At 40.8% G+C, this 24726-nt stretch overlaps 1 protein-coding gene across 4 annotated transcripts; it reads right to left on the bottom strand.

Moving 5' to 3' along the window:
• Positions 1-659: 659 nt before the first annotated feature.
• Positions 660-21043, bottom strand: LOC102795450 (zinc finger protein 516-like). Of its 4 annotated transcripts, none has more exons than XM_006787915.3 (6): positions 20663-21043; positions 12967-13007; positions 7637-9155; positions 5471-6745; positions 5001-5065; positions 660-3570 (listed from the first exon to the last, which is right to left on the bottom strand). In XM_006787915.3, the coding sequence occupies exons 3-6, from the start codon at positions 8973-8975 to the stop codon at positions 3520-3522; spliced, it is 2730 nt and encodes a 909-aa protein (XP_006787978.1). In that variant the 5' UTR covers positions 8976-9155; positions 12967-13007; positions 20663-21043; the 3' UTR covers positions 660-3519. The 4 variants fall into 4 exon arrangements, with proteins under 4 accessions (XP_006787978.1, XP_006787977.1, XP_006787979.1 ...); XM_006787914.3 differs by having other exon boundaries at positions 20322-21043; XM_006787916.3 differs by lacking the exon at positions 12967-13007.
• Positions 21044-24726: the final 3683 nt, after the last annotated feature.

The raw sequence follows: 24726 nt of genomic DNA on the forward strand, positions 1-24726 counted from the left end.
GCTGTTATTTTCTCCTCTGTCAGATCAGGTCAGCGGCACACACACCCCGACTCAAAAATTATGCTTTGATGTACGTTTGTGGATTTTTATAATTGACACACACAAAAAAGGAAGAGCTGCTGAAAGTTGCACGAGGAGTTTGAGTTTAAATCTACAAGATCTGCTGTAACTGTGTTTTTATAAGACCATCGCAAAGGTGGATGATGGGGAGAAAGGTTTAATTCATCAGCAGTCGTCGTGATTTCTTTGCTGTGAGTTGTACACACAGACAGCATATAAAGGAAGTCTCACTGCAAATAGGAGAAAGAGTTACTTGTTAAACAGTGTAGAAGAAATAAGGTATAAAGCCACTTATCCAAGAGCCAACGAGTAAACAAAAGCGCCTTTCAACTCCTTCATTTGTTGACGTTGTCTGCCACCTGCTGGTAGAAGTGATACACTGCAGCAAGAATGACCCCAATTTTTATTTAGTTTTGTCATTTTGTTTATTAAAGAGCAGAAGAAATGCGTTGTACTTTATTCGAATATATATTGTGCAAACTAGAAGAAGAGAGCTGAGTCTGTTAAACTGCTGAGAAGGAACGTGACACAGTGACGTGAGGCTTCTGAGTGAAGATGTGTGATGGAGAAAAAAAAAACAACGCCATCGCACATCGGCATCAACCAACTTTATTTGAATTTTACAGTCAGACAAAAATTGTTGATCTGTCGAAAATATAAATTCTGAACCAACATAATAACTATGAAACATGTTTACATAGTCACAAAAATGAACCCAGCGAGAGCTCAACTGTAAGCTGGAGGTTTGCATAAGAGTTCAGACTTGCGTAAATATCCCTCTCTCAGTGCTTCCTGTCTCTTCATGCCAAACAGGAGTTACAGTTACAGGGTCGTTGCAAAACACAGGCTCAGTGATACCTGCTGTGGGAGCGTCACACCCCGCTGACCCTGACCTCAAAGGTGACGAAAATTCAACATGTTTTTAACATGTTCTGCTACTACAAATATCAAATACTTTTTAATTGTTGAAATCCGACTCATAGCAAACAAACAAAGACCATTAAATAAAACTATCATTTACAATATTTATCAAAAAGAAGAAAAATCTCTCCACACAGATTAAAGTCAGTGCTTTCATAATTATGGATTCTTAAGATTGCCCAAGAATCCATAAGTTGATGGCTTTTAGTTAAATGCATAGACTACGTCTCTATGGGATATGAATACACTGAGAAGGAGGAATTGAAATGTAAACATACTAAAATCTGCAAACAATGAAACACATGAAAACAACTGGAGACTGAGGTGAGTTTTGGATCAGTAGAAATGCTCATTGCTAAAAGTTCTACTTCTAAAAGAAATAAATCACAGCATTAAATGGCTACATCACTAGAATAATGCCAAAAGAAGTGCAGATGTCTGCGCTCTAATTGAAAACATAAGGGCAAATTGTTGCATTTAAATTTTAAACTTGGATTTAAAATAAAAATAAAAACATGGCAGCACTTTTCATTGTTCACTGGTTGTTCTGAGACCCTTTTTGAAGACTGGCTTCGATGACGAGCGTGAGTCTAGATTCATTTTTCACATCAATCCTGGACCTAAAGTTTGGAAAATGGCCAACGACTTTTCATTAACAAAATACAAGATAAACATTAGGGCACCGTTTCTGGTTGTGCTGTTTCACTGGTCAAAAAGATTCTGCTGAAGTTACTGTAAACTACAACGGAGCAGTTTGTTAACCTGAAGCAGAGCTAGAGGACTCGATGGCATTGCTGTGCTTGAAGCAACTGAATTACATATCTGACCTTAGGAAAAATACTGATTCCAAACTGACAGGAAAAAAAAGCACTATTTCTGTCTTAGGCCCTGGTCACACAGGGATAGCGACCGTTTGGCAACCACCTTTCAAACATCAGTTGCTAGGGGAAAATGGGCTGCTTGTTGTTCTGTGAAAACATCTGCTAAAACCTTAGAGCAGGGATGTCAAAGTCTTTTTACACCGTGGGCCACATACGAGGTATTGCATTTACTGGTGTCCACGTCACCAGGCGGATGGCTGCTTGTTGATATTGGTCATCAAAAAGGTGCCGCAACAAAAACCTTGTTATTGCTTTGGTCTCTCATTGCTGTGATCCCCTGCAGTTTATACAGAAGATGTTGCAAACAGTCGCCAACTACTTGTCGAGTGTCAGTCAAACAATGAAAAGTGGGAACAGTGAGGTGCCGGTTTAGCTCACTGTGATGAGCAAGCGCCCATATGCCGCATGGCTGAGAGCAGCCAGCCTGGGTTTGAATCTGACCTGTGCCTTCCCTGCTCTCGCTCCTCTGCTTTCCTTTTATTCTTCACTGTACCCTTTCAAAGAAAGCTGTAAAAAGGCCAAAAATATTTTAAAAAGAGAAGTGCAAACTGGGCAATGTAGAACATTTACCTTTAAAGAGTTGTGCCTTCTGAAATGTCTTGGTTAAAGTGACAAGTTGACAAGTGCTAGCATACAAATCAACATTTCCAGTGTAAACAATGAGCGATAGCATTAATATGCTAATGACCAAAGCAATGACAAGAAGATTTTTGGTGCGACACATTTTTTCCTTGCGACACGTCTCACTCAGCAACCTCCAGGAACGACTCACCAGCTGTTAGGGTACCAAAAGTCTGCCAGGGGTTTGCAAAAGGGTCTCTAGGCCTGTGTGACTAAGGCCTTGGGTCAACACCTGCATTTTAAAGGAGAGTCCTCTGAATTTGCCCAAACTACTCTTGAGATGGTGCATAGTGACAAATAACTTTTGACCAAATAAAAACTGGCAAACTCAAAACATTGACTCAAAAGCTGTTCGCAGTTTTTAAATTATTATTATTATTATTATTTAAATTGTGGTCTAAAAACACAAGTGACACCACGTTATCTGCAACAAAAATCACATACTCAGCCAAGGAAATTAAAAACTTAAAAAAAAAGACATTTGTACATGAAACAAAACAACAAACTTAAACTCGACACTGATATACAGCAGTTAAAAACATGTATTTGCATCACAGCTGTTTTAGTGGAATTATGAGTTGTAAGATTTGGTATGTTGTATTGCTCTGCAAGGATCTACTTTTTGTAACCAAAAACAAGCAGATATCTGGGCCTAAAGCCAAGAGAACATCTGTTCAGCCACATAGTTGTGGCTCTACATTTAATTTCCACCTGGCTGTGGTACTTCTACAATGCTTTCCTGTTGTTTTGTACAATAATCCTGAACATTTGCCTCATTTTCACCAAATAAAATAATCAAAAACACATCATGTGTGTTTATTTAACTATCATATCTACACTCGTAACATGCTTAACACTTCAAATCAAACAGTCATAATACAAAATCAAACAAGTCCACCGCATTGCTTTGCATATATTGTGCATATTCCAGAGCCTCTGTGCTCTCCAGGAGTTATGGCTAGTTCCTTTGAAGAACAGCAGGCCTCTCTTTTTTCAGCAGTTAGAACTTTGCAACCAAGAGAAGCACAATGTTTCGTTACGTTCCTTTATGCAGAGACCCTGAGGATGAAGTGGAGTGGCTGTTCATCTGCAGAAGACAAGTGTGAGTAACAATAGTTAGCACTAGCACAGATTTTCAACTGGTTCGTTTTTGAGGGTGGCTGTAGCTCAGGAGGTAGAGCAGGTCAACTACTGATCAGAAGGTTGGTGGTGCGACTGACCAAGTTACTCTGATGCCTCCAATGGAGTATGAATGTGTGTGAATGTTATCAAAAAAGCACTTAAGCATAGAAAAAAGTGCCTGAACGAATGAAGCAAGTTGTATAAAGCACTTTAATTGCTCAGGTAGAGTAGAAAAGTTTTATAAAGGAACCAGTCCATAGTCCCTGCAATAAATCATTCATTATCTCAACTTCATTTTCATTAAATTCTGCCCACACCCCTCACCCCTGCAGTAGCTTTACCCACAGTTTGAGAACCGGTGGGTCGGCTTTAGCCCTTTAGTTAAGACAAAGGTCTATAAGTGTCCTCACAAAGATGGAAATGAGCGATGCACAAATACTGTATAAGATATGGAGAAATAGAAATCTGTAAAAATCTTTCACAAAGTCATGTTTCTCCAGTATTGTTTTACACCTCACATACAACTGTTGTCTGGCTTAGAAATCCTCAACCCTGAAGACAGACAGTGCCCATCACTCGTGTTCAAAAAGTTGCCCACACATTACTCTAGGGGGAATAGGAGAAAGCAAGAACAGTTGTAGGTAGCATCAGGGTAGGCCTGACTGACAAGCTGATGACACACCATATGGAGATGCTGTGCGAATTTTACCCTGAGGGGGACAACAATGTTTTTTTATTATTTGTTTGCCTCATCCCTGTCAGCTTCTGTTACAGAAATGAGAAGGAAGAGACAGCCAGGTTGTGGGAGCTGACAGCCACGCACGTAGATACAAGACAATACGCAGACACACGTGTGCGCAGAAATGACAGACTGTGCTCAGACACAGACGAGGTACAGACACAGAGCAGGAACACGCAGTTGGTAAAGACATACTGTACACGAGGTGAGCAGGGACTTTATGCTGTACTTCGCTCTGGAAAGTGAAATAACTGATCTACGGTTAACTGGCTTGAGTTACCTTTTAGATGAAACTGTAGTTAAGGTTTGAACTGTGATACAAATATAAAGAGAAACACTGCCCTGCACCAGATAACTAACAGGATTTTAAAAACATGTTCTATGTAAAGTTAATCAATAATGATGTAAAGGTGGGCTTATGTTTTCAGATATAATTGGTTTGGAGCACAAAATGCTATTTTTTCCATTTTAAAACCATATTTATATAATTTATAAGTGTATATATACACCAACCTAGTCGAATAACCAATTATGATCATCAATGATTCGAAAAGTCTTAAAGATTTTAAAATGAAGGATGCAAAGATTATTTTAATTCACAATTCTTTTTGCCTGAAATACAAATCTAGAAATTATCAGTAAAATCAAAAACATACCTGTTTGGAAGCTTCAGACGAGGAATGGACTTCATTTCCAAAGTTTCCATTTAACTGCATCGTTGCTGTGAAAGTAGAAAGTAGTGAAAGAGCATTGAAACATCTGTTTCTCATGCTGAAAGCAGTAGATTTTTATAATAGTTGGCAACTATACATCAACCATTGAAAAACGTTAGGCCTCCATCTAAACCAGGGGTGGGGGAACTCCAGGCCTCAAGGGCCAGTGTCCTGCAGGTTTTAGATATCACCTGAATCAAATCATTAGTTCATTACCAGGCCTCTGGAGAACATGAAGACATACTGAGGAGGTAATTTAACCATTTAAATTAGCTCTGTTGGATCAAGGACACATCTAAAACCTGCAGGACACCGGCCCTTGAGGCCTGGAGCTCCCCACCCCTGATCTAAACAGTACTCAGTTCTTTGATCATTTACAGAAAATAAAGCAGAAAGCAAAGCTTCCTCCTTACCCTGTGAAACAAGCCTGGGATCAACAAAGCCCCAGTGCTGATAGAGAGATGCCAGATCATGTGGACTGTAGTTTTTCAGGAGACTTAAAATATCGATGTCCGTTGGCGTTTCTCCTGTTGATTCACTCTTTCCCTGAGATATTCGGAGTGTATCTAAATATGCTTTGCTTCCGTGTAGCCCCCACATATTCATGGCAGCCCAGAGATCAGAACCTTTGGGACCTGAAGAAAAGTCACTTGAATGCCTGCGAGAGTGGAGCTTATCTGTGTTAGAAGAAGAAGAAGAATTCCCACTGCGATTTCTTGCCAGCATAAAACCCAAACCCTCCTGTGGGAAGTTCCCCTCCACAGTGACTCTGTTGCCTCTTTGTTTTGGGCTGCTTGTAGGCTGCAAGCTCTGGAGACTCTTGCTGTTCACAATGCTGTTTGACGAAGTAGCTTGGGTGCTGGAGCCTTTAGATCCACCCTCCACTGTTCGGTTATGCTCCTTCTTTTGATTTTGGAGTCCAACCTTGCCACTAGACTGTGTCGCATCTGAAGGTCGTGAGTCCTTTGACTGATGCTTGGACTTCAAGGTGCTTGATTGATTCTTGTGGGACGACTGCTTATTGCTGCTGCTGCTGCCATGGTTTGTGACACCGGGAGGCTGTGTGCGCTGCGTTCTTGGAGTAGGCAAAGCTGGACAGTCCTTGCCTTCGAGGAAGGGTGGCGGCCCTGTGCGTCTCCACTGAGAAGCACCTGCCTTTAAACTCTTGAGACTATTAATGCTAGGTGCCCACTTGGGTGCCATGGTGCTGCTGCCATCCACCCTGTGGGCAACACGCTGATGGATCCACAGTACTTCTGGGTAGTTGGTGGTGTGGGAGCAGTATGGGCACTGATGTCTCACCAGGCCCTGTGTTTTTACTGGAAAACTAACATCAGTTATGGGTAAAGAAGAAAGATTGAGGAGGCTGCTAGCATCGCCAGTAGCATGTCCCTGCTCTTTCACCTCTGAGCCATTTGTCTTTTCCATTTTAATGTTTGACTCTACTAACTCCTGGCTTGGAGAACATGAATATGGATTCCAATATGGCTGACTGAGCAGGATGCTCCTGCTTCTGAGGTAGTCCATGTATCTTGAGGCTTTGGAACCACTTCTGCTTATGTCCAAATTGGTGCTCTGTTTGCTGTAGGAACTCAGGAAGTCCTGGTGCTGCGTGTGCAGGTGAGACCTGAGTAGCGCGGTGTCAACAGTGTGGAAATCACAGTGCTCGCAGAAATATTTTTTTTTATCTGCAGGTAAAAACAGAAGGGGACATTCATAACAGATGAGGTCAGGTTTTTTTACATATACAAAAAGACTGTATAATAAAGATAGCTAGATGTGTGATCCTTCTAAGGAAGGAAAAAACACCCCTAATTAGACAAAAAGCAAGAATTATGTATTGTGCTATTATTAAATGTAAATTGTGTTTATTTATTGGCCATTATAAATGCAGATGCCAAAATATTAGCAAACAGCTAATATTGGCCCTATTAGCTTTATTTCATGATTATTGGTGCTGCCATGATAAGTATTGACAGTCATTGTGGTAAGTCAGACTGGTAGACCATAGCATCAGCATGTTTTAATAGTAATAAAGACATTTGCCATTAGTCTAAAGATATTGTACACAAATAGAAGCTGTTACATAAAATTTTCCATATTGATATTTTGTCCCACCCCTGACACACAATTAATAAATCTAAATCTGAATCTACAAATCCAACCAAAACAGTTTTTTAAAGATTTGTTAAGCCAATAAAACAATTATTAATGCTGAGATTTATATATTAGGAGTCCCTTAAAAATATTAGGTAAGGTAACCTTACTGCGTTTGTATTTTTACAGACATTCTTGTCTAAAAAAGGGCAATTACTGCTGCTGTAATTCATTTAGAAATTCGCTAGTGATCTCTCCTTTACACAATATATTGCCAATTTAACTCATTTTTGTACTAGAGTTGTAGTTTCATTTACCTTCCAGAAATCAATTTGTATAAAATACAGCCCTTAATTGATGCTTTGATGCTTATAAATGGTAAAAGTACAAAACTGTTCTAAGTCTGATCAACGAATATAAACTCTTGTCTAAGCTCTGTCGTGGATAATGTATTATGGTGTGTTGTGGTGTATTCGGCTCACCTTCCTGGTCCAGGCTCTTGATGTTCTTCGTCTGTTTAGATGAGGAGTGAACATCTTTAACGTTTTTAGTCTGTAGTGCCTCATAAAATGCTTGACCAAGTCCATTCAGCAGAATAGAGTCCTTCTGGCTAATCTTTTTGTCACCACCTTTGTGATCAAGGCCTGCGTCACCCTTCCTCTTCTTAAGATTGGAGCCGGCTGTGTCATTTGGCTTTCTCTTTTTCTCTTGCTTCAAGGGGACGTACTCGCCTTTTTCTATGTCATATGCCACTTCCGCATCAGCTAATCTCTCCTCCCATCCCAGACATTTTTCTGTAGCCTCCACTAGCCGTCCTCTTGTAGCTAACTGCCATGACTGGTAACTACAAATTGGATCCAGCTCAGGAATTCGACTGCCCGGCTTCACTTCCGCAGGGCTTTCCCTGGGTCCAGCAGAAATGAGGTTCAGGCTTTCCAAAAACTGCCTCTTAGCATCTTGCACCTCGGGGGACTCCACATTTCCTTGTGTTGGGTTTTGCATCTGAGTGCGAGTGTGATTCAGTTTATGCAACTTTTCATGTATCTGCAGTGTCCTGCGGTCATTGAAGAAGTTACCGCAGCCTGCACAGAGCTCATAGAGGCACTCTTCATTCATCAGTAATGCTGGGTCCTGAGGAACCCCATTGATAGTGGCAGGCGGTTCGTTGCTTTTGCTGCCCCTTAGCTGGGCTTTCACTCGATGAATGCGCATGTGACTTTGGAGGAACCACGCTTGGCGAAAGCGTCGTCCACATATCCGGCAACCGTGATCCTGAGAGCCACGGTGCCTTTTCATGTGGGACTTGAGGAGTAATACCTGAGGGAAAACCTGGCCACAAATGGTGCAGCAAAAAGGTCCGTCATCACCTCCATCGCTAACCTCGACACCATCTTTACCCTTAACCTTTTTCTTGGTTGTTTTCTTCTTAACCTTTCCATTAATGTTATGAGCTTTATCAGGTGGGCTACTGAGCTCAGGAGGGTCAGTTATATCAGCATCCTCTTTCTGCCCTTCATCTCCATCCCCCTCCCTGTCACTGAGGTTTTGGCTCAAAAGGCCCAATTTATGGCTTCTAATATGGGCCTTTAGACTGCCCTTCTGAGCTGTCCTGTGCTCACAGTAGGGACACTTGTAAGGCTTCTCCCGAGTATGTCTTCTCATGTGCTGAGATAGAGAGCTTAGAAGTGGAAAACTGCGGCCACACACCCCGCAGGTGTGGCATGGGGTTACCTCATCCTCTGCCTCCACCTTAGCTGTGTGTTTTTGTGAAACATCCTCCCTTTCTTCTGTCTCCATCACTTTTCCAAGACCACCGGTCATCAAGAATCACCACAGCTGTTTAATAAATCCTCTGTGAAACTCTAGAAAAGTTATTCTTCCAAAACTTATTGAGTTCTCAGCACAGGTAACAAAAACTTGCCAAACATCACAGCTTTAGTATCCAATCCCGATCTCTGAAGAGAAGTTCCTTCATCAAGTGGCATGCTGTTTTTATGATACCTGGAAAAAAAGAAACTGAAATGAGTCCCATGATAATTAAATTAACTACCAAAATTCAGAAAAAAGGCAGTTAAAAAAAGTCTGTCCAAATGGCTTTAAAATAATATGAAAACATAAATGAAAATACAGTATTTAAGGAAAAAACAGAGATTGCACAAAGACAACAAGCTTGAAAGTCAATCCTTGGTATGACCACCTTAATTCTTTAGTATTCTTCTGCTGTAGATAGTTTTCGAGGTCTTGCCAGGTTTTCGGGTAATAGCCGTCCCAAAATCACCAAAATGGTGCAAAAATAGCGTTTTATGTATTTTTTTCATAAATTCAACTAAAGAAGTAGGAACACGTCATATGTTTTCATGACAGGCTGCTGGTAACAAAGTGTCTAAAGATACAATTTAATGCAATAGTTGTTTTTTGTCCAAGTTCACACAACATTGGTTTTTATGTGAGCTCAGTGTTAAGTGGCCTAACAGATGAACAACATTCCAGTGAACATGGTCAGGTACAAGGACTGAAAATGAGTGAAAAAGCAGCTGATGTCCAAAAAGAAAAAAGGAAAACTTTAATTCTTCAGAACTGAGAAACTACACAGAAAAAATATTAAAGCTTAAAAGTGAATGTGAAAGTGGCCACAGCATTTGTGACTCACTATCTTGTAAACCAGATTGTATAACAATCTATACCAACAAGAGATTTGCAATATATAAAAAAGCACTGCAGTGAGAGTAGACACCCATGGTTTAATTTCATCTCTTTAAATAGAATAAACTGATGACTGAATAATTGAATAATATTTTGGTTCAAAAACTGTTTAAGATCAAGCAGTTGTTGATTCACATTAAGGTTGTTTTACTCTGTGCTAAGAGAGGGTGAGACCTCACTGAGGCAATTTGCATCACGGAGATTTTGGAATAACCTTTGTCCTTTACTGGATGAACGACGGCTGTCTGTACCTATTAGACCACGGGTCAGTGTCTCAACATGCGTGTGTCTGTCAGACCTTTGGTTGCTTATGCCGAAATTGAGTGTGTGAGGTGAAGCATGAAGAGATGTATTCATTCCTGGCCAGCCAGGATGAGCCCCCAGGGGCCATCCACTCTAATTCACGATCAATAATCCATTATCAACAAACTTCATTTTAGAAACTCACTTACTAGCACATACAGAGCACAGATTCTGGGCTGAGTGCTGATGCAAGATTGTAAGTAAAAAGGTAAGAAGGTATATTTGTAACTTTTAGTATCAAAATAATCTAAATCTTTAAGGTTTTACACACAAATCATTGTTGAGACTGCAGGTATAGTGATGTAGCATTTGTTCAGATCCCTGACCTGGTTTATACCTACATTTTTGGCTTTTTTTTTTTTTTCAAGGATGATGTTGTTTTTTTTAAATTTCAAAATAGCTTGCCTCGGACAGTAATGTTTTATCAAAACTCCACATAGCTAAAAAGCTTTGGCAAAATGAACACAAGGCTAATCAGCACATACTGGGTCATTTTTGCATGGCCTGCGACGCTGATTCATAATCACATATTTAGTTGTGAATCAAACAAGATTCAGTAGCAGATAAAAATGTTGGTGACCCTGAAGTTATAGGAAATGGTATTTAAAAGAGTTAATTTAACACATTAGCTAAATATTATCATATAATACATAAAATAAGCATAAAATTGAACCTTTTATGTTTGCATAAAATCCTGTCCCTCTTATGGATGCCTGTCCAATATATGCTTTGAGACTCATCTTGAACAGGTCAGCTGCTCATATTCGCAACATGTTTCTTTTTCAACTCATATAGGGAACTTTTTTTTCTTGAGGTTCAAGTTCAAACCATCTCAACCTTTCCTCTCTAACTTTGCCTATAAAAGCAATTTGTGCATCTTTAACTCTGCTAGCTCTATCTCAGCCTTATTCAGTCTTATTTTACTACAAAAATGATATTCTGCATTGACGAAAATCTGATTTTTGCTTGTATATGCTGACAGTACTTAGAAAGAAACACCAAATTGACAAAAGTCTCTATCAGCAGGTCAAGCTTAGGGAAAAATCAGAATCGGTTAAAGAAAATTGGAATCTCGCGATAAATCCTTCATCATTTTAGAGATAAATGATCTTGTCTGCCAGGAAAATGAGTTTGATGTGAGAAGCTCCTTTAGAGACTTCTTATCAAGACCTCAAAAAATGGCAAACATAAAAGCAGCTGTGGTGCTCTACATAACGAACAGTGCATGGCAGAGGCAGCCTGATGTAGCTAAACATGTTCCTCAGGCAAGGACGACCATTTGTTTGGCTGTTTTAGTGAAAGAAGGTACTCTAGCTCAGCCAGGCAGTCAAAAGAAAAACCTGCTATTGTGTCAGCCGCACCAGAACTGTCACATCGCCTCATGTCTGGCCCTCCACCCCTCATTAGGGGGTCGAGAGAGTTATTGTTAAACCCAAGAGGCCTGGGCCTACCCATCACTGTCTTCAAATGGGCGAAGAGGCGAGACAAAAGACAACTTTTGTTTGTCTCGTCTTTCTTTGAATGCAAGGGGGAAAAAATAGGTACACATACTCATAAAGGCTAAAGCAAAAACACTGACTCCAGCATGATTTTCAAGCGGTGAGGTTGTTCGTCTAATTATCTGCTGTATGTGCATCTGCATCTGTCTAAATGCGTGCCTGCCTGCTTGCTATCATGTGTGCTGATCCGCTCACGCTACAATGGGTGCTGAACCCAGAATCTGGAGGAGTTTAGGAGGGTTTTTTCTGGACATGGCAGGTGTTTGGTAGGCAGACGCTATCAGATTAACGCACGGGCAATGTGGCACACTGTCTCCAAGAGGGGGGAGGATATGGGAGAGAAACTGGAAGGTGGCAATTAAGGGGTTATGGTTAAGGCGAATGTAATGAGTTAACACAATGGGGATAAAGTCAGAGAGCTGAGGGCAACAGATGGGAATAAACGGGCCATCAGAATGGAGGTAGCCGCCTCTACAGTATGAGCTTATGCCTTTGTCAAAGCAGCCTATCTGCTTAGTGAGTGTTAATATTTGCATCTGCAGTGTCCTACTACTGCATGTGTACACAACAAAAATAATCGTGAAAACTCCCCTTGTCTTACCCCCCTCCTCTCCTTCCCGTACTCGGCTATCTTTTCCACCTCTTCAGCCTTTATCCCATACAACAGTCAAAGCCCATTGGAGGATCTGTAAAGTAATGCAGATAGCCAAACATGTTGCTCTGGGGCTTAACTCGTTTCTTTTAGAATCCCTCGCTCCATTTTTCACTCTCTTTTCTCTGGCTGATGAATAGGCACGTCCAGTCAGCTGTCCGCACACTGATTCATCCTGACGTCCCAACCAGCTCAGCACAAACTCCCTATGGTCAGGGCACTGATGCTGAGAGCCTGCGTTCTGCGATGTGCGTGTGTACTCGCATGAAAATATCCACAGCGTTGCATGTTTGTGCACTGATTGTGTGCCCGGTTGCTGCTGTGGACTGGAAGTCTCCCATCTAATCTTTAAAAACACCTAAAAAAGCCTCAAATACCAATTTTTCCTTTTGCAATAAAGAAGTGTCCACAACAGCTGAAGTCTGCGCATTTCTGTATTTGCAAACTAGTGAGAGATGTGAAAAATCATTGCTGTGTGTATACCCCATGACTGTGTGCATGCATATGTGCACACAGTGCAAGTGTGTGTGTGCATGTGCTGAAGTCATCCAAATATTCACATCCACAAACCTGTGCCAACATACCCCTGACTGGAGATGGCATGTGACTGTCCTTATGCTAGTGTTCAAAGCCACAGTGACTCGCTAAGCCTCACCTCGCATCTACCGTTTTGTGTCCAGTAATCCTGTCCACCAACTGCAAACACAAATGAAAATATTACACGTTATCTTTGCTGCAAATATAGTCTGAGTCTATATTCAGGATATTTTCTATCATATTTTTTCCCCATCTTTACCTTATCCAGATGGACAGTACAATAAATTTAAGAAAAACCTTTCTGCCCATCAGTCATTCCTGACAGTATGATTAATCTTGTGTCAGTTGTTAGCGGATTACAGGAAATACAGTGTTACACAAGGGATATTTCACAACAAATTAAAAGCAAAGTCGAGCTTGCCACATCAAGTCCTAGTGGACCAGAGATATCCTCAGAACTGATAATTATCACATCTTTCATTACGAAAATTCTGAAAGTGTGGGGCGGTTTAAACTTACAAAATGTTCTATTCTTACATGCTGAAGAAGAAGGAGGACGCCCACAAGCATAGCAAACACTACATGTGGAAGATGGTGACTCGTGCAGCTGCTGCAATAGCTGCACCCCAACCCGATGATAAGAAAAGTAGCAAGAGTCAGATATGGAAATACTTTGCATTTGCAAGGAGGATGATCAGGGAGTGATTATTGATTCACAAAAGCCAATGTTCAATGATGCTACTGTGATTTTTAGAACAAGCAAGAAAATAGTTAAGAGAAGAACCTAAACGCCCGACATCTAGACCAGTTCACAGAATGAAAGGCGACCGAGTTTCAGTTCAGCATTTAAATATGCAAAGTATCATGTTCTCCTGAAATACATATTACCATTTTGTTTTTTAAAGCAAGAACTGCTGTTGTGAAGTTAACTATAATGGCTAATGATTTAACTAGTTTTACCGTTTAAAGTTAAGCTACTCACATTTCAGTCCATTTCCTGTCATCAAAGTAAAATCTTAACATTTCTTGTTCTGTACTGCTTTTATTTACAGATAATGTAATTTTGTAATGTTCAAGTGTTTTTTTTAATAAAGGAGTTGGGTATCGGGAATCATGTAATTCTACTGGTATTGCTACTGACTTCTACATTTCTGGCATAGGTATATCTATAGTAGGCACAACTGAAACTCAATGATCTGTAAAGATTAATTACTTTACTCACTTTACTTTTAATTAATGGCCTTCAATCCCATAGAAATCTACGTGAAAGAGGATTTCTTACTTGACCTCTGTAGACACTTTCCTGCCCTTTTTATGCACTCAAGTCATTCACTGTCGGATATACTGAATAATCAAATTCACAAAATTTGTAGATCTTGATCATACGATGGTTCAAACTGGAAGTATGAAACCACACACTCACACACTCGCAGCTGTCAATCACAAGTCATTGAGCATGTGGTCTCACAGTCAGACCCGCCCCTTCTCGAGCCATCTTAGTCTTTGCAACCAAGAAGGCGACAGCAGAAACGCTCAAGGCTTTAGATCAGGACAACAGGTGATGTCACAGCAGCTACGCCCATCTTTTATCTATCTTTTATCATTACCTACTCTTCAAAGCAAAAATGGCCAGCTTCTGGTTAATTGATATAAGAATTTTTTACTTTGAATGTCAATGTTAAAAAACAATAAATAGTTGAGTAGACATTTAAATATTGCTGCCCTTCCGAGTTAATGGCAGAAATACTAGTGGATTAAATGTATTATTTATTTTATTAATGTTCAACAGCAGGTCCCAGTTCACTACCTGCCTCTCTCTCTCTCTCTCTCTCTCTCTCTCTCTCTCTCTCTCTCTCTCTCTCTGAGAAGGGGAACAAGTAAACAGATGATAGCCATCCTAGCCGGCGCTGTTGTGCAGTACTCTGATGTATGAAACAAGCAGGTGTATGTCAGTTTTGTGTCAGGGTGTCTTCTGTCTTTTAGACTCGTCAATTCACCAATTTTTTTTCTCTGGTTAGTTTAAGATAATTTCTTACAGGTTTTGTGGGCTCAAAACAAACTCTAGGTGCAAGCATGACTTCATGTGTAGCAACTATCCAATACAAGTCAGCAACTGGACATCAGATATATTGCTTTGAATACAAACTCGTCCAGTTAACAAAAGAAATATCACTGTGTTTAAAAAAAAGAAGAAGCTTTCCTTCTATCCTTCAGTCAAATACCTTCTATAAAAAATATAAAGAAATATGTGTCATCATAAAAATGTTAAATGTCAAGATATTTTTCCACTTGCGTGATGTGACTGCAGAGCTAACAATGACTTTCTCAGAGTAATACAGGCATGCTTCTTCCCATTCTGCCAGCGTGGCCTGAATGCAGCAGTAGAGGTCTTAGAATAACCTAGTGACCACAGAACAACCTCATTAGAGTGAAGTCGTGAAAAAACTGGCAAAACAGGATCAACACACAGTGATAAAAGTACACAGCTCAGTCCTTCCAGACAACTCTCCATCTCACCACAGCTGGATTATCCTTTTACAGCTCACAAGCAACTCCTGTTATTATTCAGGGCCTATGGCGTTCCTAGAATGACTTAATTGCACAAAAACAGTGAGGCCACACGGTGCTGTGGGCGACCAGCCTAATGTACCTAAAAGATTAGACAGCCATGAGCTCAACAGTCACAAGCACGGACAAACTTGCGCACATTCGTGCCCATCCCCCTCCTTGGGCAACTCTCCACTTGGTTACACAACATATACAGGGATTACTCTTCATTGCATGAGATGAGCTGCTCAATGAGTGGCTTTTATCATGGATGCCCCTTTGTGCACAAAAGGGGGCATCCGTGGCATGACAGAAAAGACAGCAGCAGTTTTACCTGCTGCAGAAATACACAGTGGTGTCAGGCAGACATCAGAAACTACCTGAGCAGCTCCACTAAAGAGCAGAAAAGCAAAGATGAAGAGTTGTTATTTTTAGGGCTATTTTCAATTACTATAGGTTATTATTACTGTTGATTTATCCTCCATGGTAGGCCTGAGGATCCACTGTGTACCCACTCTCTTTTCGGTTCGGATTGGCTAGTGTGGGAGACACTGGAGTATAATCTGCTGGCATTAACTTGCTCTCTAAAAAAAGCACTCTCGACAGGGATTAGATTATCATGGCAAGGTCAACTCAAACTCACTCCGACTGTCTCCCTTTATGTCTCTATCACTCTGGTTTTACTTTATCGGCCTTCCTCTCATCGTTCGGCCTCCTGTCCATAGGTGTAAATTCGAAGAGACTGATTTCATTGTCACCTAAATACGAGTCAAGCCACTAAGTAAAAGAAATGACAACAGATTAAAGGAGATTAAGCCTACAGAATAAGGCCAAGAAAAGCAGTAAATCAGAACACTTATTAGAAAATGTTTTGTTGATTTAAATTATGTAAAAGTATTATTGTTTTGTTAAGCCTAATTATGATTCTCATCATTTTCTAGTTATTTTTCTGGTGACTGACTAATAGGTTCATCAAAAAGGAGGCTGTCACTGTAATCTTATGCATCTTAAATTGGACATAAACTTTAGCTTGAGTTGATCCTCAGACTAATGAAGATTGAGCCCAAATAATGGACACAGCCACTTTAACTGTACAGTAAATATTATTTTTATGACAGGTTTGCAGTCAGAATTAATGTCTGCATGCAAAAGTGCATCAGAGGCTGAGGAGGCTGAATCACTCCCCTGCAAATCAGAAAGAAATTTGACATAATTTTAACTAAAATAAATACAAAATGCTAAAGCTGATATTTCTAATCAAACATACTTGAAGTTGATTTGGTTTTGCTTTTTCCTGACATCTAATGTTGATCTCGATCTGCGTAAAAGATCATAATTCTCAAGTTACGTAGTAGATAATGATTTGTAACGACATGTGTGTGTAATTTCCCGTTTCCTGATGATTAAGGTAAGGATTGAAAAAGCGTAAGGGGATACCTGCTTAGCGATTTTACCCTGGAGCAAAAGAATGACAGCTGGCAGGAGGGTCTGGATTAGGTTTCCCAGAGGGGTATTGCATCTTTTACACCACCACTTCTTTGGAATAGAATGAGCCGATAGTAACCTGATTCCTCCAGACCCATCCAATCTCGTCTCATTGGTCTCAATGGGACCAAACAGAAGGGATCTGTGAACGCCTTACTCATCCCTCCCATCTTCCATCTGCCAGTGTCTGCACTCCAGTTCCTCCACCGGAGACTTAAAGGCCATGTTCTTCTTTCTTTTCTTTATTGAGGAACCTATATAAATCATCAAAAACTATAAATGTTCTCCGCCCATTCAATTCTTAATTGTGCTAAAATAAAGGAACGCTGCTTTGTGGTTTTGTAAAAAATGATGCAGTAGGTAGATCAGTGTTGCTCAAAGAACAATACTGATGGTAATAAGCTCCTAAAGAAAATTCAATTTGTTTTACATTTACATTTTCAGAATTTTTTAAACATAAATATGAATATTTTTCATTTGTAATTAGAAGACAAATTTCCTGATTAATAATTTGGTGTCAAAAAATTAGCAAACACGTTATAAAAGTTGAAACTTTGAACTTTAGAAAAGAAAAAAAAAAGCATGTTTAAATATTTTACATTTATAATTCTCTTTTTTTGTTTTGGAAAAAGTAGCTTAAATTGCTTAAATTTTAAATGCTTAAGCTTTAACGCGCTTGTCCCTAAAGATTTTCTGTAGGATGATGTTTCTCATCTGTTTACATAAGGCCCAGGTAATGTGACCACCACCACATGCTCTGAATGCAGCATGTGATCCATCTGTATGATGTGCAGTTAGGTAATCACATCAAAAGAGAGGATGCACACTCAGCAAGAACGCGTACGCCTTTTAGCCACAGATTCACCTGCTGCAGACATTTGGCCCACTGAACAGTGCAGATGTTTTTACGTCTAAGTGTAAAGCTCAGTTTTCTATGTTTAACCCACTCAAAACTTGTTTTCTTTTTTAGGGGTTTTTAGTTGTTTCATTCTGAAAAAACTAACTCCACTGTGATTTGGATGTATGTTAAACATAACTGAAAGATTGTTACGCCTACTATAGATGTTACACTGAGAAATAAATTGACGAAAGCCACTTTTCCCTCACGGACGAGGAAATCTTTCAAAGATGGTTTAAAGTTACATGATTGCATGATCTGGATTGCTTAAAACATTTGGGGCGGAGAGTGTCTGTATGAAAACAGTAAGTGATAACAGAAGTTGTGATCAACAGCAGCACTGCAGCTCATGTTTGGCCATTTGTGTTAACATGACTTTTTTTAACAACGCTACAGGAAACTGGTTGAAGTGTTTGCCGCACGACCAAAAGTACTGAGACCAGGTGCAGTGAACTTGGAATTTTACTGCCTTTGAAATGGCTGTTTCAAAGACTGGGTTAGGTAGGCAGTTTGTTATCAATCTGAAAAAATTGCAAACCTGCTCTCGTCTACATAAACAGAAATTCACATTAACTGCTTACATTCAGAATCCATCCAGAACCTCAGAGATTTGAAACGCATTCGGAAATCCATCGACAACAGTGACATATCTGTTGCAGGACAGCCATTCAACTGCAAAATGACATAATGACGCCTTGCTTTTATATACAATTATAACCTGAATACAACTAGCTGCATCGGGTGCCCTATTGCAAAGACACGTGTTGAATGGGAGTTTCCCTCATCAGTGTTGGCAATTAGACGGCAAATTATTGGAGACGGGTTGCCTGTCTCCAGGAATAGCTTTATGATCAAAAGTGGCCACCCAGAGGTTGAGGATGTTGAACACTCAGCCTGTGGGCGACCAACTGGTAACGCAGCCACTTCAATCAGTCGCTGAATGCAAAAAAAACAATCAAACAAAAACTACAACTGAAGTTTGTTGTTTGTTTTTTTGTAGATTCAAGGAAGTTGTCATCTGATTTCTCTTTTGGTGTCACTGAGGCACAAAGCAGAAACATGAAAACATGCTGAGTATTTACTGCTTCATGCTGGATTCACAGGGAACAACCGTTTAATGTTTTCAGGGATTTTTTTTTTATTGTAAACTGAGGTTTGTAAAAATAATTTAAAGACTAAGAAGCTTAATTTTCAGTTGATGAGGTCATTGACATTCACCCCAGATTAAAGTGCTGCCCACTAAAAAGAAAGGAAATTGAAATGATTATTACCACCCATTTTAAAACTTGTGTTTGTGCTTATTTTCACTTACAATAACAATTGCCTTTGTTTTGCAACCACAAAACAGGTCATTACATAAAAACATTAGCATGGGCACTGCTTATTTAACAAGTGTCTTATTTTCAACACAATTTTCCACACAGAATTTCCCAATCACTGCATCCCTACTTTCAGCCCACTGTCACAATGGGTGCTGCCCAAAGTGGAGATGGCCTGACCCCTCACATCCTCCTGCCTGCGCTGTCTGCACCCCTCCCCCTTCCAGCAACAAGCCTCTGTCCAGACCCCCGGCCTCCTGACCTAATCTAGATGATTAAATCATTTTTCTTTAGCACAAATTTTGTCCCCCCACTAGTCTTGTCTGGTAGTTGTCGCACACCCTCCCCTATTGATCGCCATGCTGAGGAGATTACCCTAATAGCTGGGATTACCTCCCCACATGTTGGTTGGTTACTCTAGGGGAGGAGGGGAGGGCTGGAGATGGTGCATGATGTGCAAGTGCAAAGAGGGAGGGGGGGAGTAAAACATATTAAAAAATTAAAATTAAAATCTAGACCTGGATTTGTTTGTTGCCTGTGAGTACTATAAAAGACAAACCAATATTACTCTCTGTGGGATGTAATTAAGACTTTTAAGCACCCACATAACAATCTTTATCATTCAGTATGTATGCTGTGCATAATCAGTCATAAGACAAGAGCTTTTTGAGGCAGGGGTAGATAAACAACACCCCCCAAGGCCCTTTCTGACAAAAATTGGGACCGCTCCTCCTGCTTAGCCCAGTTGAAATCCAGTTTGAGTGCTAAATCAGCCTCAATCTTTATAAAACGTTAAAGGTTTCAATTATATTTTGTTATAGATTAATATGCACTATTTTTTGTTTCTTTTGCTTTGTTTGGTACTACTGGTCAGACAAAAGAAGCAAAACACACACCATTTTTTGACTTTTGGACCCTACTCATCAGTCCTCTCCTGATAACAATACAGTTTAAGTGGCCCATCCACATGTTTCACTGAGGCCTCTGTGGTGTGGAGGCTCGGTGGGTGTTTTAGCTCACTGTTTCTAACGAGTGCAAGGGGTGAGAGTGGTTAGAAATCAAGATGTTAGACCCACTGTGACACGAAGGCAGGCGGGCAGGCTGAGAGAGAGGCTGGAGGCCATTCAGACAGTGCAGAGCAGAGAAAAGGAATTCCGTTAATCCGCCGCTGATCCGGTACAATGGCAGCCTTGTTGTCTGTCCCGTTTGCGCTCACTTACTCACCACAAGTTTGTGTGCGTCGACCGCCTTCACAGCTGTGCCCGAACCGCACCGGAGATGATGGTAATGGTTAAAGAAGCGATAATGTGTGGAGCTGGCAGGGAGGGGGCTGTCAAGTCGCTACATGTAGGAAACAGCCTCGCTTCACGGGACACACGACTTCTCCCGAGTGCGTTACAAATAACTGACATCCATATTTAGTTGCCAACTAACCGACGGGGATGTTGTAGTCAACTTTCGCCAGCACAAACTCAAAACGGAGCACTTCTCGTATAGGCTGCTCCCGTCCGACACCCCACCGGGTCTCTTATGTTAGTTAACCGTCGTTTGGCTTCACTCCTTACCTCCAGAGCGGTTAACGATAAGCGGCAGGTCGCTCCTGAAGGAATCCCATCACGGACCGAGCTCTCGCCTCGCAGCGGATAAACACTTGTCCACAAACCGAAGGGAGGGGAGCGGAGGAGGAGGGAGGCGGAGGGGGGCTATCCTTTGAGCGGTGTGCTCATCTCCTTTCTGCTCGGTGGCGTCAAAACTTCCGCGTATTTCAATCACAGCGGTGCACCTGAACCGCGGTTCCCGTTCCGCTCCTCGGCTGCTGCGGCGGCCGTCGTCGTCGCCGGGGACATGAGTGACGCGAGAGATAACGTTATTAACGTTAATAACAAGCAAGGGCGAGTGATCTCTGCGTGCGCGCGCCTCGCTTCCATTCACTGCAGCTGAGCCTGACTGCTGAGAGGTGACCGGTGCACGCGCGTGCGGAACATTGAGTGAGGTCGAGCTCGTGTTTGCGGCTCAAACGGAGGTAAAAGTGTGCCCACACCGCCACTTCACTAATGCCACCTTGAGTAGAAACGAGGAGTTTACGGTTTGGATTATTGTTTTGCGATGTTTTGCAACAATAGTTGCAATAATAATAATAATAAATAATAATATATAGACTTTTCATATAAGCAAAAAACTTTAAATCCTACTTTAATGGCTTATTAGTTCACACGTTATATGATTTAAAGTATATTAAAAGCATATAAATTAAAACCTTCCTCAAATAAATGGTATAGATTTTAAATGCTAATATTTGCATATACAGTCGTTCTATTACATTTTATTTACATAGCACCAGTTTAGAACAATAGCCACCTTAATGTGCTTTATATTGTAAGGTAAAGACCCTACAACACCAGAAAGAAACCCCAACAATTACACGAACCCCTATGAGCAAGCACTTGGCAACTGTAGGAAGGAAAAACTCACTTTTAACAGAAACCAGGCTCAGAGAGGAGTGAACAACTGGAGATTTTAGCAGCTATTTTATAAAGAGCGCAATTAAAGTCTTTTTGAGTTTGATTAAATACAGCAATGGTGTATAGACTCACAGAGTGAAAAGACGTGAGAGAAACACCAATTGGAAATCATCAATCTGTTTCTAATGATAGAGTTAATGCAAATGTTAGTGGGGAAGCAGAGAGAAGCACAACATAAAAGTAATTTGTAATGCTACTTTAGTGAAGGACTTGAGTAAACATACCACATTACTTTCCTACTACTTATCCAGGTGTTTTGATCACTGTAAAATTAAGAGTACTAATTAATAGGGGCAGACAGTTGATGCAGGTGCTACTTTGGGGGCAAAAACTTTATTATTGCATGTTTTTCTTCTTTATTCTGCTTGAAGAATGTGACAAATCCACAAGCTGAACAGTAATGTGTTTATTTAGACATACTGTTTAGTGAAAGTCAGCTAATTGTTTACCATGCCTTGACTGTACAGCACAGCAGCTTGTTTAGAACATGTGGGCCAAATGTCAGAGATTTTCAAAAATGAAATTACCTTTTGAAATCCTTTAAATAGATGACCTAAGAAACAAACTCTCTGTCATACCAGTTCCAGCAGTACTGGGATCTATGGCAGTGAAGCATATTTTCAGAGGCCATATTCTGCAGCATATCTGTCATACTCAAACTGAGGACATATTTCAGTAACTCCTTGATGTTTTCATCCTAACCTTATTTCATTTGGCCACTTGGGGGTGCAAAAAGACTGCTTTTATTTCCAGTCATCAAGTTGCTTAAAGTACTACTACTGCTACTTATTTCATATTGTGTAAATCTACTATACAGTATATGTACATCTATATATGTTAACATAGGCATTGATTATTAATGGATGGCTCATATGAGTGACTGACAGACATGACAAATGAAAACTTAAGCTATGGGAAGGTGTAAAATATTCAGTTTGTTTTTTATGCTATAATGTGTCTTTCCACAACTTTGTTCACACTATATCAGAGGCATTTCTCATAGTCTAGGCTCCCCAGTCACAGGCTAGACTATCTGAGGTATAGTCACCACAGCATACAACTGCAAACATTACTATAAAGGTGAATCGATTTCTCTTTTTCAAACAGTTTTAAAAGAAACATAACTTTACAAGCAGTAGCGGTTTTTGATACGGGCGACACGGGCGGTTGCCCGGGGCGGCATCGTGGTGGCATCGTGGTGGGGGGCGGCATCACGTGCATCGGCAAAAAATAAAAATAAAAAAATTGCTCGGACCCATGCTGCCCCGATGTCATGCCAGCGCATATTCTGAATGGTATAGGCACCAATCGGTTTTCTGCCGCCCATTTGCTGGGAGTAAGGGCGCCCTCCGTTTGCGAGGTGCGCCTGCTGCTTGCGGCACAGGGAGGAGAGGGCGGGCGGGGGATTCTCTGGCTGGCTAGAGCAGCGTCTAATAACCAACCAAAATAAAACTAAATAAAAACAAACTAACAAACACGAAAACACCAGACATTATGATACAGACTTATAATTTGCACCGATGTTTTTTCGAAATTCTATTAGCGAAAAGTGAGCGCGAGAGCCCTCGGTATGCCTGCTCGCTGCTGAAGTCAAAGTAAACTTTATTGTCATCTTACATACATACAGTAAAGTATACAGAGAGACGAGAGAACGAGGCTCCAGTTACAGCAGTGCAAGTAAACAAACAATATATATATAAGAAGAGTAAGAAAAAAATATACACTTTAGGACTCGGGGTAAAGGGATCAATAACAATTTAAAATTCATAATTTACAGTTTCAGTCTGGTTTTAGAGCTCGTCACAGCACTGAAACCGCCTTACTGAGAGTTTTTAATGATTTGCTTTTAACTGTAGACTCTGGTTGTGCTGCTGTCCTAGTAACCTTAGACCTGACAGCAGCCTTCGACACTGTTGATCACAACATACTGTTATCCCGCCTAGAACACTGTGTCGGTTTGAAAGGTACTGTCTTAAAGTTTTTCCAGTCCTACCTGGATAACAGGAGTTTTTCTGTTCACCTCGGTGAACTGTCATCTCCCAGAGCTCCTTTAACTTGTGGTGTACCTCAGGGGTCCATTCTAGGCCCCCTGTTGTTTACTCTGTATTTGCTCCCTCTGGGCGATGTGCTGCGCAAACATAATGTGTCCTTCCACACCTTTGCTGATGACATTCAGATCTACCTCCCTCTGAGGTTAGACTGTAAGGACTCTTTGCAGCCGTTATTCTCCTGTCTGTCTGACATTAAGACTTGGATGGCTCTTAACTTCCTACATCTAAATGAAAGTAAAACTGAAGTCATTGTGTTTGGGCTTCCTAAAGACCCCAACCTTTCCTTTGATTTTATGGGACCCCTAACTTCCAAATGTACTTCCTCCATTAAGAGCCTCAGTGTTACTTTTGACAGTGCTTTTAAATTTGATAAACAAATCAGCTCCGTAGTCAAGGGATCTTTTTATCATCTACGGATTTTAGCTAAAGTCAAGTCCTACCTGTGCAGGAACGATCTAGAAAGGGTGGTCCATGCTTTTATTACATCACGGCTGGACTACTGTAACTCCCTTTATGCTGGTTTAGATCGTTCCTGTCTGCATCGCCTCCAACTGGTGCAGAACGCTGCTGCTCGCATGCTGACCGGTTCCAAAAAGAGAGACCACATCACTCCGGTCCTCTGCTCTCTTCACTGGCTCCCAGTTGCTTTTAGGATTGATTTTAAAATTTTACTGCTGGTTTTTAAGGTTCTTAACGGTACTGCACCTCCTTACCTGGCAGAGCTTCTTAGCATTTACCGCCCCAGGAGATCTTTGAGGTCAGCAGACCTGATGCTTTTAGATGTTCCCAGGTACAGATTAAAGACTAGGGGAGAGAGGGCTTCTGCTGTGGCTGCACCCAGACTGTGGAACAGTTTACCTCCTCACATCAGATTCTCCACAAGCCTAGGGACTTTTAAAACTGCTCTTAGAACTCACCTCTTCTCATTGGCTTTTAGCAAGGTTTAACTTACTGTATTAACTTATTGTTTTATCAGTGAGGTGTTTTATGTACTTGTGTTTTATTGTATTTTATATTTGTATTTTATTGTACAGCACTTTGGTCAGCCTTGGTTGT

Source organism: Neolamprologus brichardi, chromosome 22 (genome assembly GCF_056152115.1).
Source record: "Neolamprologus brichardi isolate AB-2024 chromosome 22, ASM5615211v1, whole genome shotgun sequence".
In the NCBI taxonomy this organism is placed as follows: Eukaryota; Metazoa; Chordata; class Actinopteri; order Cichliformes; family Cichlidae; genus Neolamprologus; species Neolamprologus brichardi.

Excerpts from the sequence above, each read along its gene's own strand:
- LOC102795450 (XM_006787916.3), bottom strand. The coding sequence starts at position 8,975 with ATGACCGGTGGTCTTGGAAAAGTGATGGAGACAGAAGAAAGGGAGGAT. Across the intron at positions 6,746-7,636 it reads CAAGAGCCTGGACCAGGAAG|ATAAAAAAAAATATTTCTGC; the intron begins GTGAGCCGAATA and ends TTTTACCTGCAG. Across the intron at positions 5,066-5,470 it reads TCCCAGGCTTGTTTCACAGG|CAACGATGCAGTTAAATGGA; the intron begins GTAAGGAGGAAG and ends CTACTTTCACAG.